The 17,012-nt window shown below is 68.3% G+C and overlaps 1 protein-coding gene across 1 annotated transcript in view; it reads left to right on the top strand.

The window, feature by feature from the left end:
* The window catches only part of PITPNM3 (PITPNM family member 3), a 73,685-nt gene extending 56,905 nt beyond the window's left edge, over positions 1 to 16,780 (top strand). The window contains 14 exon segments of the mRNA XM_053893017.1: positions 312 to 482; positions 1,673 to 1,867; positions 2,279 to 2,292; positions 2,294 to 2,428; positions 4,377 to 4,443; positions 4,446 to 4,492; positions 6,734 to 6,850; positions 7,037 to 7,185; positions 7,423 to 7,572; positions 10,693 to 10,795; positions 10,797 to 10,832; positions 10,834 to 10,878; positions 13,082 to 13,210; positions 14,430 to 16,780. Of these exon segments, the coding sequence (XP_053748992.1) occupies positions 312 to 482; positions 1,673 to 1,867; positions 2,279 to 2,292; positions 2,294 to 2,428; positions 4,377 to 4,443; positions 4,446 to 4,492; positions 6,734 to 6,850; positions 7,037 to 7,185; positions 7,423 to 7,572; positions 10,693 to 10,795; positions 10,797 to 10,832; positions 10,834 to 10,878; positions 13,082 to 13,210; positions 14,430 to 14,732 (1,661 nt within the window). The 3' untranslated portion in view covers positions 14,733 to 16,780.
* The last annotated feature ends 232 nt before the right edge of the window (positions 16,781 to 17,012 follow it).

Here is a 17,012-nt window from a genome sequence, read left to right as displayed (position 1 = left end):
CTGCGTGGAAGAGGGGCTGCCTGAGCAAAGGCACAGAGAGGGGCAGCCGGCAGGCCGGGGTGGGGAACTGCAGAGGAGCGCGGGCCGCGGCCCTGGGGCCTAGAGCGCCGCTCCTGGTGGGGCAGGTTGGCAAGGCCCTGAATGCCAAACGCGGCAGCACGATGGCTTTGGTCCTGTTGGTAGCAGGGAGCCACGGCATGTTCTTGAGCAGAGGGGTGGGCCACCCGAAGCCGCACTCAAGGAAGCCTGCTGGGCCCAAGGGAGCAGGAACTGGCAAGGGGCTTCCCCCACGTCCTCTCTGTCCCCCTCAGGCTTCCAGATGCGTCCCGCCTGCAGCCAGGTCTATAGTTTCTTCCACTGCGCGGACCCCTCTGCTTCGCGGCTGGAGCCCCTGCTGGAGCCCAAGTTCCACCTGGTGCCGCCCGTCAGCGTGCCCCGCTACCAGAGGTTCCCGCTGGGCGACGGGCAGTCCCTCCTGCTGGGTAGGCTCTCGGCGGTGGCGGGAGGGGGGGCGGTTGTGTGAGCGTGCTGAGCCGGGGGCTGGGCCCCCATGGTGGCACTCCGGGGCCACCCTCTCTGGTCCAGGCTTTCCACGCGCTGGCCGAAGGAGGGACGAGACTCCCCGCCGACCAGGGGCCACGTGCTCCAGAGCAGGAGGAGGGGGCGGAAACAGCTGCTCACCTGTGTGCACCCCTGCTCTGTCGGGGGCGTCTTGGGGCCCAGAGGCCAGGCTCTGCCCCTGGCGGGCTCCTGGGGCCAGCACGCTGCTCGAGCCATCCGACCTGAGTGCAAGCCCAGGGGTCTGTGCTGGGTGTTGTTCCCCAGCCTCGCCCCTGGAGGTGCAGGCCGGGAATGTGTCATCCCGGTGGGCATCATGGAAGAGGGGGCCTTTGACCACGGCATTTGGACAGGCGGAGCAGAGCTGGAGGATGAGGGTCGGGGGGCACTTGTAGGTGGAAGGAGCAGCGGGAACAGGGCAGGTGGGTCTGGGGGAGGCCAGTGGTCTCCAGGGCTGACGCGGAGTGAACCAGGCACGGGCTAGGGCAGGCCGGCGTTGGCGGTCGGGGCTGGGAAATCAGGGCCTTGGTTCCACATCCTGGATGAGGAGGTTTGGTCAGAGCCTGTTCAGGAGTTTGGGCCAGACTGGGGGAGGGGGGGTGCCGTGCATGAGGCTCATTCAGGATCCAAAAACAGCCCCCCCCCCCATTTTTAATGGAAACTTAATTTCCAAAGTCCTGCCTCGTCAGGAGCTTCCACGGACGGTCTCCCCCGTGCACCCGAAAATGTGTTGCTCTGGGCGGGTCAAGGCCCTGCCCCGGAGAGCGCCCTAGCGCCTTGGCTGACACGCTGTTCCCACCCGGGCTCGGCCGCAGGCCTCTGTGCCTCGGGGCGGGGGGGTCCGTGGAGGGGCACGTGGTGACCGTCTGCCTCCGGAGGTGCCCTCGGCAGTTCTGCCACAGACAGAGGGGATGGTTGGGACCCACAACTTAGAGGAGGTGAGACCCAGCCGGGCCCTGGGGTGCAGGCGCCCCGTCGAGCCCCGGGGGGTTAGGGGCGCGGGCTGCCCGTGGGGCGGGGGTGATGGTGAGCGGACCGGGGGGGCCAGACTCCCGCCCGGTGCAGGCAGCTCCGGACACACGCCCTGGCCCTGACCGCGACCTTCCCCCGCCAGCTGACGCTCTGCATGCCCACAGCGGCCTCTTCCTGGAGGGCGGCTCACGGGACAGCCCACCGCCCCCGGACGCCCCCGCCCCGTCCCTTCAGGCCCCGGGGGCCCAGTGCCCTGCACGGAGGATGAGCCGGGACAGCTCACACAGCGACAGCTCAGACTCCTCAGACAGCCTGGCCCCCGCGGGCGTCTCCCACAGTGAGTGAGGGTTTTCGGGGTGCTGCCTGCTTTGAGGGAGAGGGACCCCCCCCCCACCCCGGGGGCGGGTGCTGGTCCACTGCCGGGGCTGCTGAGGGCGGGCTGGAGCGATAAAAGAAATCCATCCAGACTGAGCCCCTGGGCCGAGCCGCGACCCCGGCGTTTGTCTCCACGGGGCCGGCCCCCACTGCTGGGGACCGGGTTGCAGGGCTCGTCCTGGGGACAGGCAGGAGAAGGGGCTGGTGGCTCACGGGAAGCTGAGTGGTCACGTCCGGGGCTCCGGCCCCGGGACCCTTGCGCCCCGAGTGGCCCGTTCACCGCGGGGTCCGTTTTGTGCCGGGGCCCCACGCTGCCTCTCGGGTCAAGGCCCAGCCGGGCCACCACGGTCCTTACCTGGATCTCGGCCCGCAGTCACGGCCAAGTGGGTGGGGCGCCAAGCGTATCGACTACGCCCTGTACTGCCCCGACGTCCTCACGGCCTTCCCCACCGTGGCCCTGCCCCACCTCTTCCACGCCAGCTACTGGGAGTCCACGGACGTGGTAGCCTTCATCCTGAGACAGGTACTGCTGTCCCTCTCCGGGCCCCTCGGGAGGGCCCGTCCTGCTCTCTGGGGAACAGGGTGTCTTGCGGGCCACACTGCGCCCTGGGAGGGCGTGGGGGTTACGAGGTCACACGGGGGGTTTCCTGGAGAGCCCTGGCTTCTGGTCAACGGCGTGGCACTTTCTGGAAAATTAAATAGAAACCGCACAGGAGAATGGACCCGTGTTCCGCCTGGAGACGAGTCATAAATGCCTGTTCTCTGAGGGTCTCGGTGTCCTCGGAGAGGCCGGTGACTGAGGGGGAGCCTGGGGGGGAAGGGGGCCGGGAGGCGGGGTCGGTGGCCAAGGGCGGAGTTTGATTCTGTTCTGTGTCCCGCGAGAAGCCACCGCAGGGCTGAGCAAAGAGAGAGCTCGTGCCTGACCGTGTTCTGGGAAGGGAGTCCTGTGTCTGCTGCTTGAGGGGCCAGAGAGAAAGCCCCAGGCCCGTTACGAGGCCAGCCTGGGGGCCCGGCTTTGGGCCGGGAGCTGGTGCGGAGGCCCGGGGGGCCGGGGATGGGGCGACAGCAAGGCTTGCTGGCATCTGGGCGTGAGGGACCGAGGGCCGTGCTGCGGGGCCTGACGCCCGCCTGAGCACCGGGGGGGGCTCCCTGGGGTTGGGAGGAGCAGGGCCAGGCCGGGGCGCGGGAAACCGAGTCTTGGGTCTGGGCGGAGAAGCACGAAGGGAGGCGAGTGGAGGCTGGGGCTCGGCAGACGCCAGTGGTGGGTGTCCCGGGTGACGGGCGCGGTGCCCGATTCTGAGGTGGGTTTTGCCCCCACCGAGCGGCTGTCCCCGCCAGTGGGGCATCCTGCAGCGTAGCCCAGTTGTGACCCCGCCGACCCCACGGCAGCGTCGGCCCCGCCAGTTCCGGGTGCAGGTCGTTGCCCGGGCTTCCGGCCCCTGAGACGGACGGTCCGGCAACCCCGCCTCGGGTCCTGCCGTGCGCTGGGGCGGCCTCCAGAACCCGGGGGGGAAACGCCGCACTCCCTGCCTCACCAGCTTCTTGTAAAAGTTCCCTGAGCCCCGTCCTCTGGGGTTTTCCGGAGGCTTCGCCGAACCGCACGGCTCATCGAGTCATTGGCCACCGGCGATCCGACCGGACCTCCCGCCCCTCGTGGGTCCCCAGAGGTCAGGGGGAGGGACTGGAGGGGCCAGCCTCTGGTCACGTGCGGCCTGCTCCTGGCCACGGCCCCCCCCCCCTTGGGTGGGGTCCCAGATGCCACCTCATTAACAAACAAAAGGCATCTTGAGGGCTCTCTGGCATCGAGGAGATTCCAGAGGTCTTGGGAGCTCTGAGACCAGATCTGGGTTTCCCACGTGGGAGTCGGGGGTGTCGCTGTAGGCTGAGAAGTGCAGGGACGGGGACCAGGGGGTGGAGGAGGAGCCCTGGAAGGTGCAGGAGAGCCGGGAGAGGGCGCGAGCCTCTGCGCTGGGCCGGACAAAGTCTGGGGGCTGCCGGGGGGGGCGGGGTCTGGAGGAAGCCCGCGTGGGGCAGGGGCAAGGGGAGCAGGCGGGTGGGAGCCACGCAGGGTGAGGCTTCCGGTGGGGCGTGGCTCCGACAGGCACAGGGTCCGTCCTCGGGACGCGGAAGGGCGTGACCCAGTGGGGGAGGGACGGAGCCACGGGGCTGGGTGGGAGGGAGGACCGGCCAGCTGCTGGAGCAGCGGGGCAGGGAACGGGTCTGAGCGGGGGGGCCGCGGGTTTGGACGCCGTGCACAGAGGCTGCTCCCTGGCAGAGCATCTGAGAGCCCGCGGCCTGGCCCCGGCTGTCTGTCAGGATGGCGGCAGACGGGTCCCGGGGCTCCCGGCCTCCCGAGGGTCCCAGGCTGGTGGTGGGGGGGGGGGGGGGGGGCTGCCGGCCCTGACAGCCTTCTGGGAAGGAGGGAGCGGGGTGGGCCCGGCCGACCCGGAGCCCTGCTCGGCTGCCGTCAGGTGATGCGCTACGAGAACGTGACCGTCAAGGAGAACGCGGGCCTGGATCCTGCGGCCCTGAGCCCCGCCACCCCCGTGAGAAGTGGCTTCGCAAGAGGACCCAGGTCAAGCTGCGGGTATGGTCCGTTGGCACCGTGTCCTGGTGGGGGTGGGGGTCTCAGCCGGTCTCAGGGAGCAGGGTGCCCTGGGGGCTGGGGCACCCGCGTGGCAGGGGAGGGCTGCGGGTGGCAGGGAAGGTGGGGGTGGGGTCGGGGCTACGCGGGGGTGGGGGGGGGGGCTGGTTCCCAAAGGCCCGGCTCCAGGGGAGCACCAGGGCGGGGTCCAGGGCGCTGGGGGTGGAGCGGCTGCTGTATGTCAGGCTCTGGAGACGCGGATGTGAGTCAGGGTCTTGCCCGTGACCGTGGGCTCACGGTCTGATTCGCCTCTGAGTGCGTACGGCCCCGCGTGGTGTCTGCGGTGAGAGAGGAAGCGCAGATTAGGAAGAAAACGGAGAAGAGGACTTGGGGCAGACCAGGCAGGGCTTCCCTGAAGGAGAGTCGCCTCCGTAGGGTATTGAAGGATGAATAGGAGCGTGGTATGTGTCACTTCGTCTGCGTTGTGGATGTGGCCCCCTGTGCCGGGTCCACAGACGCAGCCACTGCTCCGGTGGGCCGTCTGGTGGGAGCACCAGACGTGGACGCTGAGGACCGTGAGCACGGACCGGTGCTCCGCGAATCCACTCTGTTCTCGCAAACGTATCTATTGAGCTACGGGCACGTTGTCTACGACTCGCCTGCTGAAGGGGGACAGTTCGGTGGACGCGAGCGTGTTCACGGACGCGCACAAACGCCACTACGGCCAAGTTTAGGACCTTTTCGTCACTTCGGAAAGAGGCCCCTTTCCCGTAACCGTCCCCGACCGTGGTCCCTGCCCCTGGCCCCAGCTGTCTGTCTGCTCTGGCCGTCCGTGTGGCGGAACCACCCGGCGTGTTGTCTGTGCGTCCGGCTTCCTTCTCGGGGCCCTGTGCTCTGGGGGCGCGCCCACGTTGCGGCCGGCGTGGGTACCTCGTTCCGCTTGACGGCCGAGGATCTTCCCGCGGACGGACACGTTCCGTTTACCCAGTCGTCACCTGTGGGGCCTTCGGGCGGTTCGCACCTTTTCTCTGCCGTGGGCGACGCTCCGGGCTCTCGTGTGTCCTCGTCTCTCGGGGGATCCAGCCGCCCCGGCGGGTGCGAGGCGGGGTCTCCGTGTGGTTTTGCTTCGCGTCTCCCCGCGGAGAGGTGACACAGGCGTCTTCCCGTGTGTCTGTTTCCGCGAGTTAAGTCTCTCCTCCCTGGAGTTTTGGCGGTGTGGCCCGTGCCCCCTCCCGACCGTCTGTGGGTCCGGGTCCCCTGAGCCCAGTCCAGGGGCTGGTGCAGGTGTGGGGGGGGGGGTCCGCTGAATGCACGCAGATGCCGTGAGAATGGAGGGCGGGGGTCCACGGGGCGCTTCTCGGACGCGGCCGGGCCAGCCGTAGCGGGTGGGCTGGGAGGTGGGGGCAGACAGAGTCGGGGGGGGGGGCCCTGCAGTGCCCGCCCATGACAACTGGGGGCCACAGACAGGTCACCGGGCACGGCCGTGACGCGAGCTCAGGATCCGGAATTCACCGTGGGCGCCTGGCGTCGGCAGTTCTGTGCTTTGGCACGGCTTGTGTTGACTGAGGGTCCCCGCTGAGGGCTGTAAGCAGAGCCCCGGCCAGGGGGAGCTCGGTGGGTGGGGACAGACGCCTATGGGAACGGTCACCGGCTTGAGGGGTTCGGTCTGGGAGCGAGGCTGGGGGCCGAGGGGGGCCTTTGAGCTGCGGGGCGAATTGAAACCAGAAGTGGAGAAGCCTGGGGACCCTGGATGCTTACAGACAAAGCGACTCCGTGTCCGGAATGATCCGCAGTGTGGGGGGGTGGGGGACCCCAGGGAGGCCGTAGCTGGTGCGGGGCGCAGGCGGGGTCCCCACGCACCTCTCCACGCTCTGACGCGTTTACATTTCCCAGTAAGAAGACACACGGTAAGTGGCTGTGGGATGGGACCTGTGATGTGGAAGGCGGAACGGGAGGCGTCCTGGCAGGGGTCCGGCCCAGGAGCCGGGGAGGAGGACAGCCAGGGGCCCGGCCGCCACCTCAGGGTGCGTGGGACGGTCAGGATCAGGGTGCTTGTCCATCTGCGGGAAGCCGGGGTCCACAGCACACGGCTCGAAGGGGTGACGCGGCAGGGACACGTGTGCCCCGCGGTCCTGAGGACAGCGTCGGGAGGAAGCTCACGGTCCGGCCCCAGTGGCAAAGGCCGAGGGAGGAAGCTCACGGTCCGGCCCCAGTGGCAAAGGCCGAGCTGATCTCTGCTTTCAGAACGTCACCGCGAACCACCGGGCCAACGACGTGATCGCCGCGGAAGACGGCCCGCAGGTCCTGGTGGGGCGCTTCATGTACGGGCCCCTGGACATGGTGGCTCTGACCGGAGAGAAGGTGCGAGGGCCGGGCCGGGCCAGGTGGTGGGGCGGAGCAGGGCCGGGAGGGTGAGCGGTGGGGAGGGCCCGAAGTCCGTGCGCCCGAGGGCTGGGCGTGGGGGCCGAGGAGCCGGCCGAATGGCCCCCGGCCCCCGCCTGCAGCCCCCGGCCTTCAGGGCGTCCCCTGGCCCCTCACCGCGTGCAGGTGGACATCCTGGTGATGGCGGAGCCGTCCTCGGGCCGCTGGGTGCACCTGGACACGGAGATCACCAACAGCAGCGGCCGCATCACCTACAGCGTCCCGCGGCCCCGGCGCCTGGGGGTGGGCGTCTACCCCGTGAAGATGGTCGTCAGGTAAGACCCAGGCGGATCGTGCCGTTCGGTGCCCTTCCAGCCGGGCCGGGCCGGCCCGGTGATGGAGCCCTGGGGGTGCTTTCCGGGGTGGCGGGGAGAGGAAGGCGGACCGGCTGGCCAGCTGTGGCTTCAGGAGATACCGGCCCGCTGCTCCCTGAGCCGGGCCCGGGCCGACCCCTGGCCTCAGGCCACGAGCTGAGTGCGATGCGGGGCCGACCACAGGCAGGTGCCTTTTAGGGGCGACCAGACCTTTGCGATGAGCTACCTCACGGTGCTGCCCCGGGGCATGGAGTGCGTGGTGTTCAGCATCGACGGGTCCTTCGCGGCCAGCGTGTCTATCATGGGAAGTGACCCCAAGGTCCGGCCGGGGGCCGTGGACGTCGTCCGGTGAGTGTTCCCTCCCGTCCCTTCCCAGAGGCCCCGGGAGAGCCGGGCCGTGTATTTTTCCGGAATTCCACAAATCTCCGGGGCAGGAACTGGGGAGTCCCGGTCACGTGTACCGAGGGTCCCCGAGAAACGCCCTGCCACCGTCTGGACGCTAGCTCCCCCTCCCTCCCGCCTCCGTTTGATCTCTGCAGCCAGCCAGGCCTGGGCTCCCGAGTTCTGACTCCAGGCGGGGTCCAATCGGCGTGTTCTGGTGGCCTCTGGGAGAAATGGCTCCGAATGTAGCAGCCGAAAAGAATATCATTCCATCTCTCGCGGTTCCGTGGGTGGGCTGGGCTCTGCTGGGATGTCGTCACGTGGGGTGTTCCCGTGACTCACGGCCGGGTGGCCATCTGGGCTGGGGGCGGGGCTCATCCGCAGGCTCCCCTCGGGCCCGGGTTCGAGATGGCCTCTGTACTCGCGGTGGCCGGGCCCGCTCTCTGTCCGCGGGGCCAGCCTGGGCCGTCTCGTGGAGACCCGGCTGGAGGCCGCTAAGCCTTCTCAGGACCCAGCCTGGGGCGTCACGGTGACCTTTCTGCTGTGTTCCGCTGGTCATGAGTAGTGGCAGGATCCGCCCGGATTCACGGGGAAGGGACCACCTAAACGTGTGGATACGGGACGCGTGGCTCCCAGGGGCCACCCTCTGAGCCTGACTCAGGCCCAGTGATAAGTGGAAGATTGGAGCTCGTACAGCTGATTGGGGAGAGCAGGGCAGGCTTCCTGAGAGAGGTGGAGTCAGAGATAGTCCCCGAGGGGTGGACGGGTTCAGTCCAAGCCGCTGCACAAAGATTAGCAAACGTGGGGAAGCGAGAGGAAAATAGAAAACGGATTTTGATAGGCCAGAAAGGAGGACGCGGGGCGACAAGGACAGGAAGAAGCAGAGCACGTGGTGAGACGGGGTCAGGGTGGTTGGATTTTGGAGGCCAGACCAGGACGGGGCCGGAGGTGGGGCAGGAAGCAGCCGTGTAGAAGGGTGTCACCATAGGAGAGTGAGGGAGGAGCCACTTTCTCCCCTCCCTGCCTCCCCCCTCCCTGCCTCCCTCTCATCCCTCCCTCTCACCCCTCCTGCCTCCCCCCTGCCTCCCCCCTCCCTCCCCACTTCCCTCCCTCCTACCCCCCCTGCCTCCCTGTTTCCACCTCTGCCTCCCTCCCTGCCTCCCCCCACCCCATCCCTACCTCCCTGCCTACCCCCCTCCCTGTCTCCTCCCCTCCCTGTCTCCTCCCCTCCCTGCCTCCCCCAATCCCTGCCTCCCTCCTACCCTCCCTCCTACCCTCCCTATCTCCCTGACTACCCCCCACCCTACCCTCCTTCCCTGCCTACACCCCTCCCTGCCTCCCTCCCTCCCTCCCTGCCTACCCCCCTCCTTACCTCCCTCCCTGCCTCCCCCGTTCCTGCCTCTCTGCCTCCCTACCAGCCTCCCTGTTTCCACCCCTGCCTCCCTCCCTGCCCCCCTCCCTGCCTCCCCCACCCCTCCCCTCCCTCCCTGCCTCCACCCCTCCTTCCATCCCTGCCTCCTTTCCTGTCTCCCTCCCTCCCTGCCTCCACCCTTTTGTGAGGCTGACTCAGGGCCAGGCCCGAGAGCAAGGCAGCCCCACGGGGAAAACAAGTCTCAGGCATGAGAAACTAACCCGGACTCCAGCTGAGCAGGACCGATGCCGGGCCTCAGCGTAGTAGCAGTGATCCCTCTGGGGAGAGCAGACCAGCCTGGACTGGGGACCCCAGGGTTAGCTGCCCTCCAGATGCCCCTGGCCCCTGCGGGGAACAGGCCCTGGACGGACAGGCTCGAGCTCCTGGCAAGTGTCCAGCTCGCCCTGTGAGGGTGGGTGGCTTATTCCTCTTACGTCTTCCCCCCCTGCCCGTCAGCGCCCCCCTTCCACAGCTGGGAGTGGGGGGGGGCTGTGGTCCTCTCCCCTGGGGACCCACACCGTGGTCTTCACGTGGGCTCCTGAGTCCCTGCCGTGTTCCACAGACCCTGCTGCTGATAAACAGAATACCGGGTCCAGCTCAGAACTAGCCAGAGTCCCCAGGGTGGCGTCTGAGCCTGTGTGGGATTATGGAACATCCCCCCCGACCCCTCAGGGCGCTCTCCAGGTCTGGAGCCCCCCAGTCTATGGTGAGCCGGGGGTGGCCGGTGCCACAGCAGCCCCTGACAGGCCCGAGCTCATCTGGCATCTTGTAGGCAGAGTCCCGTGTGAGGTCAACAGACAGCACACTCCCACCGTGCTGCGGGAGCAGACAGGGGAGGCCTGGGAAGCTGGGAGGGCTTCCTGCACGAGGGGGCCTTGAGAGGGGATGGGAACGTGAGGAGATGAAGCCCTGAAGGCCGTCCAGGGGAGGGGTCCGCAGCTGGTGGTCCCAGCTTGAGCTGGAGCTCAAGGCCCGTGGGTGCAGCAAAGCAGCCCCGTGTGGCCGGGGTGATACGATGGTCGGGGGTAGAGCGTGACGGGCCACAGGTGCACGGAGGGCTGGACACCTCGGGACGCTGGGGAGCCAGGGACGGCTTTTGGCACAGGAGCGATGGTCACCATGGAAACAGGACCAGGGGGAGCGCCACGGCCTCTGTCCAGTACGCACTATGCTGGTCATGTCTGGACTCCTCCTTTCCCGCCTTGGGACGGCCCCTCGTTTCAGTTCTCGTCCCCCCCATCACGGGTGGGGCCTGGAGGGGGTTGCACGGCCCAGGTTGGACTGGAGTCGGGTGGGATGTGAGCGAAGGTCGAGGAGGTCGCCGAAGCAGGAGGGGGTCAGGGGTCAGGTCCTGCCGGTCGCTGGTTGGACGGGAGGCCGCTCGCGGGAGCAGGAAGGGCGACAGGGACAGCCGAGGAGGCAGAGGTGGCCTGTCCTCGGCGGGGAAGCCGAGTGACGTGGAGGCCTCGGGGACGGGGGTCAGTTTGGTGGTGGGCGAGCGGTGCCTGCGGGCCGTCCAGGGACACATCCCGACTCATGGGGCTCAGCCCCCCCGGCGTGTGGCTCCACCGTCCTTCCCCGGGGTCCCGGCGCTGCTCAGGACGGCTGCGGGGGGGGGGGGGGCGGGGGCGGCTGCGGGGCGGGGGGGCTGGACCTGCGATGCCGTCCGTCCGCAGGCACTGGCAGGATCTGGGCTACCTGATCCTGTACATCACGGGGCGGCCGGACATGCAGAAGCAGCGGGTGGTGTCCTGGCTATGCCAGCACAACTTTCCACAGGGGCATGATCTTCTTCTCCGACGGGCTGGTGCACGACCCCCCTGCGGCAGAAGGCCATCTTCCTCCGCAACCTCGTGCAGGAGGTGAGTGCGGGCCGAGGCCAGACCCGCCCTCCACCTGCAGGTGCTGGGAGCCTCCACGGCCCCCGCCCCCACCCCGAGGTGGGCACTGTCACCCGCGGGGACAGAGGAGGGCGGGGAGGCTTCCTGAGGCTCGGTGACTCCCCCACGATCCCAGAGTCCGCATCTCCTCCTTTACCTCCTGACCCCAAAGCCCGAACTCCGTCTCTGCACCCCGGTTATTCGTTCAGCCGACGGGTGCCCGCCACGCTCCTTCGGGGTCGTGGCGTCGGCGGCACGGGCTGGCACCTGCTCTCCTTCCGGAGCTTTGACCTGTGGCCCCAGCACGGCGTCCCCTGGGAGCTGCTCAGAAATGTCGATTCCCTGCCCCCCCCCCGCCCCCACTCACCCCAGACCCGCTGCATCAGAAACTGGGGAAAGGGCCCAGCGGTCTGCATCTTGACAAACCCTCCGGGGGGATTTCAATGACGGTAACATTTTGAGAACCAGTGATCTGTGGCCCAGGGGCTGAGCCCAGCCGGTAGCCCTTCTTCTACGTGACCTTGGCCTGAGAAGGGTGTTTATAGTTTTAAGTGGTTGGGGGTTGGGGGCGGGGATCAAAAGGAGAATGCTATTTCATGATGCGACAACGGTACGAAAAGTCTGATCTCACTGCCTGCGAAGGCAGATGCATTGGACACGGCCACGCTCCCTGCTGGCCACGCTCCCTGCTGGCCACGCTCCCTGCTGGCGCGGTGTGCGTGGCTGCTCGGAGCCACAAAGGAAGAGTGTGGTTGCAGCACAGCGCAAAGCCTGAGATACCGATTATCTGGTCTTTCGCAACAACGTCAGCCGATCCCTGGTCCAGAGGAAGAAAGATGTGTCAATCTTTACCAGTGGGTGATTAGTAAAGGCCTGTTGTCATGCAGAGGAGCTTGGCTTGGGGAGGGCAGAGAAGGCTTCCAGGGGTTGGTAACTCTTGAGCTGAGTCTTGAATCATGAATAGGAGTTTGCCTGGCGGACACAAACAGAACGTGCAAAGGCACTGAGGTAGAAGGGAGCCTCGGATGTTCTTAGAGCTGCAGGCATGCAGGATGCTGGTGTGCACAGGGTCAGACCCAGGTCGCGTGGGAGCAGAGGCCTGGAGGTCATCGGGGGCCTGGGGGTTGGCAGACCTTGGAAAACCTTGGCCAAGACCGTGAACTCCGCTGAGAGCAGTGGGGAGCCGGGGAGCGGCAGGGACTGATTAGGGCTGCAGAAAGAGCCCTGGTGGCTGTGCGGAGACCAGATCGGTGAGACAAGAGAGGCAGGGAGGCCAGGCAAGGCAGAGGCCGACCGGAATCCAGGTGGCGGCCACGGGGATGGAGAAAAACGGCATCGGGTGGGGGGGTTGTCAGGTCATGCTCGGGACTGGGTGGCGGCCCCCCGGCAGGAGGTAGAACTGGGGAAGAATGTTCTAGGGGCAGCAGAAAGAAAGTTCAGGACTGGAGCTTCGTGGCCCTCCAGCGGCTGTCAGTGGCCAGCCCGTGGAACCGGGAAGGTGGCGAGAGAGCAGTCTCTCGGGCCAGGGCGTGGCCAGGCGGGCACGGGAGGGAAGGGGCAGGGTCGGCGTGGGGATGGGACGTGCAGTCCCGATGGGCGGTTCTGGGTTTGGTCCTGGAGGCCGCTGGCCGTGAAGATGGCAGGAGGGAGGCCGAGGTGCTCGTGGGCCACCCCGCGAGCAGGAGGTCGCCCGGGGCTGATGGGGCTCAGGAGGGAGGGAAACCGTGACCTGGGACCAGAGGGTGGGGCTCAAGGTGAGCAGCCGGAGGGCGAGGGGCTGGGGGGCGAAGTGAGCATTGGGACGCGGCCACCGGACGGAGGCACTCCGCACCCGTCTGGGCGGTGCGGACGGCACAGGGCGGGGGGTCGGGCCCAGACAGAACCCCTCCAGTCCTGTGACACGTAGAGCCGCCCCTCGTTCCCTCGTCCATGTCTTTGCCCGTCACCCAGTGAGCTAGGAACGCCGACGGGGTCAGCGGGTGGCGTGGTCCCGACCTCCCTCCCCAGGCGGAGCCCTTGAACTGGGGCGCAGGGCAGGGCGGGAGGGGAGCTCCTGCAGGGCCGCGTCCTGCTGCGGGTGGCCCCGGGACCTGGAGCCCCGCGCCCCCCCCCTCCCCCCCCCCGCGGAGTCGGGTCCTCTGACCCCGTGAGCGCCCGCCCCGCCACGGGCTGCCCTGTGTTTCAGTGTTTCATCAGAATCAGCGCGGCCTACGGCTCCACAAAGGACATCTCCGTGTACAGCGTGCTGGGTCTGCTGCCCTCCCAGATCTTCATCGTGGGCCGGCCCACCAAGAAGTACCAGGCCCAGTGCCAGGTGGGGGCGCCGGGCCGGGTGGGGGCGGCGTGGGCGGCGTCTGCCGTCCATTCAGTCGTTTTTGTTCATCCGTTCATTTGCCCACTCGCTCATTTGCTCATCCGTTCATTTGCCGTTTCCACGTGCACCACGGGCACCTGTCCTGGGCCAGGCCCTCGTGCCGTCGGATGTCCCGTCATCCAGGCGGCAGTGCCCGTGGCAAGAGGCCTAATGGATGATGGGGGGCACGGGGTCGTGACCCCCCCCCCCGGGGAGGAACAGAGACGATGGGGGCAAGGCTGCTTTGGGGGGTTCGAGGGAATTGTCCAGGAGGCTTGAGGTGGGAGGAGCATTTGTGACAGAGGTCGCCGCAAAAGTGAAGGTCAGGAGGTGACAGAGCAGGTGTCCCCTCCCCCCCCCCGGGCGGGAGCAGGAGAGGGGGGCCCCGCAGTGCCTGGCTGACGGCCTGCGCCTCGGCGGGCTGGGACTTCGGGGGTGAGTCGTGATTCCTGCGGTCCCCAGGCTGCAGGGGGAAGGCCCGTCAGAGGAAGGGGGGAGGGAAGCAGGGGGAGGCGGTGGCCGGCGGGAAGGTGAAGGGCCCCAGAGTCACTTTGGAGGCAGGACGGAGGGACTGGACTTGGAAATGAACGGGTCAGAGGTGTGGGCTGAGCGGGAGCAAGGCTAGGGGTGGCGCCTGGTTTCTGGGAGCGCGATCAGCTCGGGGGTGCTGTTCCGGGGACTGAGAGCGGGTTGGAGAAGGAGGGGTGGGGGGGGAAGGTGACGACCCCTTTGGGGGCGTGCTGAGTGCGGGGCGTGGGAGCCACCGGCGGGTGCAGACGGGAGACGCTGACGCACACACGTGGCCCCCAGGGCTTGCGTGGGTGCAGACTCTGGTTCCGTAGGCCTGGCGGGGGGCGGTGGCTGAGATTCTGCCTGTCAGGGCCCCGGTCCCGCTGAGGCTGCTGGTCCGCGGCCCCCTTCTGGGGGGGGGGGCAAGGGCCTGAGGACCCGGTGGGGGGGCGACGGGCAGGGAGGACAGCAGCGCAGACTTGCGTTTGGGGATCTCAGCGGCAGGTGACGAGGACGGTGTGCCCCGCGGGCACAGAGGGACGAGCTCAGCCGTTCAGAGCCGGGCGGGGAGCTCCCCGTCTCCCCGGCGACGGTTTTGGCGGGGGGTGGGGGTGGGGGGGGACCGGGTCACCGCCCCGCTGGCTGACGCCCGTCCCCTCCCCCTCCGCAGTTCCTGAGCGAGGGCTACGCGGCCCACCTGGCGACGCTGGAGGCCGGCCACCGCTCGCGCCCGAAGAAGAACAGCTCGCGGATGGTGCTGCGCAAGGGCAGCTTCGGCCTGCACGCGCAGCCCGAGTTCCTGCGGAAGCGCAACCACCTGCGCAGGACCATGTCCGTGCAGCAGCCCCACCCGCCCGCCAACCCCAAGCCCGAGCGGGCCCAGAGCCAGCCCGAGTCCGACAAGGACCAGGAGCGGCCCCTGCCCGCGCTCAGCTGGGCGCGCGGGCCCCCCAAGTTCGAGTCGGTGCCCTGAGAGCCGGGCTGTGCGCAGAGGGCCGGGGCCGGGCGGGGGTGGGGGGTGCTGCTCCCCGAGATGGGCCGTTTCCTGCTTTTCCCCGCCCCCGTGTGTGTCCAGCGGTGTCCGAGCGGAGCGGGGAGGGACCCCGCCGAGCCCCGGGGAGGCGGCTCCCTGGGCCACGAGGGGGTGAGACCCCAGGGTCTCCGCAGCCGCGGCTGCCTCCCCGTGCGGGACCTGGGACCGCGAGCCCGTCAGGGGCGGCGTCCGTGGAGTCCTGGGGGGCAGGCCTGCCCCGAGCTGGCCGGTCTGACAGAGTCGACCACCTTTCTGGGGTCCACGCAGGCCCTAAAGGGAGAAGCCGCCAGACCGGGGATCAGCAGCCGCCGGCAGGTGCAGCTTCCCGGCGGCCTGGGGGACGGACAAGTGGCATCGTGCCGGCTTCCCCCCCCCCCCCGTGACATCCTGGGTCAGCCTCACGGGCCTGGCTTTCCTGTGGCAAAGTGGCCGTTTTCTGGGAGGGAGGGGACATCCCCCGGGGCTCCTCCTGTGTCCGCGTGTCTGTCCACGGCCCTTGCGGGGGTGGGGGGGGTGGCGGGGTCTGGTGCTGACGGTCTGTCCTTCTGCGGCTGTCCATTGTCCCCGTCTTGTCCTCGGTATTCCTACCGTTCGCCCGCGGCCGGAGAGGACGGCCATTCCTCTTCCCGGGGTCCTGCCTGGCGCCCTCCCCGGGGAGGCTGCGGCCCTGGGCGCTGGCCCGGCTGGGCTGGCTGAGAGCCCTTGAGCCCCTCGTCGCCCTCTCTGGGCCCCTGGCTTCCTTACGGAATTGGAAGGCCCCCCCGGCTGAGACTGGTGCGCGGTTTCTGACTCCTGGGCTGTCTTCTGTCTTGCACTTCTGTGCCCTGGGGCTTTCTGGGCCTCAGAGCCCCTCAGACCACCCCGCCTCCACCTTCCACACTGTCTGAGAGAGGGGCTCCGGGGGGGCCCTCACTGTCGCCCCACCGCTTGGGGAGGGAGGGGGATGGGAAGGGGTCCCGGCTCCGTGAGGCAGTGTGCTTTGCACTGATGCCCAAACCAAAACCACGCGTCCCGGCAGCAGGGACACCCCCCACCCCGGGGGCCGGGCTCGCCCTCCCCAGCGCTGCTCACGCTGACTCTGTTTTGGCTCCTGGAGGGCATAGAGCTGAGATCCCAGCGTTCCGGGGGCGCGTGTCATTTTGGCTCAAACTGTTGTACTCTTTTCCCTTCCGCCTGCCACTCAGCTTGGTTTGGGGCCCAGGCCCTCCTCCTGGGCCGTCCCCGTGAGGTCGGCAGGGCTCTCCTGCAGCCCAGCCCAGGCCCACACCCGCCCGGCCTGCTTCGGAGCCCCTGAGGCTGGCCCGGCTCCTCCAGGCGGGGCTGTGCCCGAGTCCAGGCACCCGCGTGGGCCCCTGTCGCTTCTGCTCTGTGTCTACCTCTCGCGGCTCCCATGTGGCCAGCGTCCTCCCCGCAGCGGCTGCTGTGACCTGCCCAGCAGACCTGCTGGGGCTGGAGGGGTCCGGGCTCCCAGCCCCCACCCCGCTCTCTCCAGTGTGCGGCACCCCCCTCCCCCAGCCCTGCGGCTGCCCTGTAGGCAGGGGCAGGTACCCTGGGGGTGTCCTCTCCAGCCCTGCCTCCTGGGTTCGCAGGTGCCCATCCCTCCTCCCACACTTGGTCGTCGGGGCTCCCCAGAAGGTACGAGGTCGTAGGCACAGCTACTCCCACCCCAGGCCTTCCTGTCCTTCCCGAAATCTAGCCTGCGTTGAAGTCGGGCAGACTTACTCCGATTCTCTGAGGCTCCGCCATCCCCTTTCCTTCCAGAAGCCCCTGCCGTCAGTCTCCACTGATAAATTAGTGGAGTTGTGTCTTCCCGAGTTAGGTTCCCTCTGCCCTGTGAGCCCCTGGCTGGGAGTGAGAGACACAGAGAGACAGAGAACACCAGGACCCTGGGGAGTTTGGAGTCCCAGTGAGCAGGGTACTGTGGCTGGAGATCTGGGGTTCTGGGGGTGCTGTGGTTTGGGGGTCCAGGGTTCTGGGAGGTGCCATGGTTCTGGGGGGGTGCTGGGGGTCTGGGATTCTGGGGGTCCCGTGGTTCTGGGGGTGCCGTGGTTCTGGAGGTCTGGGGTTCCGGGGGTGCAGAGTTCTGAGGGTGCTGGGGTTCTGGGGGTGCTGTGATTATGGGGGTCCGGAGCTGGGATGTGGGACCCGGCAGGAGGCCACCCCCTCTCCTTTGTGGAACCGGAGGACTCACACCTGCGATTGGGGAGATGAAAGGCGGCG

The sequence above is a fragment of the Panthera pardus genome, unplaced genomic scaffold (genome assembly GCF_024362965.1).
Source record: "Panthera pardus isolate Hobbes unplaced genomic scaffold, ASM2436296v1 HiC_scaffold_3, whole genome shotgun sequence".
NCBI classification, from domain to species: Eukaryota; Metazoa; Chordata; class Mammalia; order Carnivora; family Felidae; genus Panthera; species Panthera pardus.
This window is presented reverse-complemented; position numbering and strand designations above follow the sequence as displayed.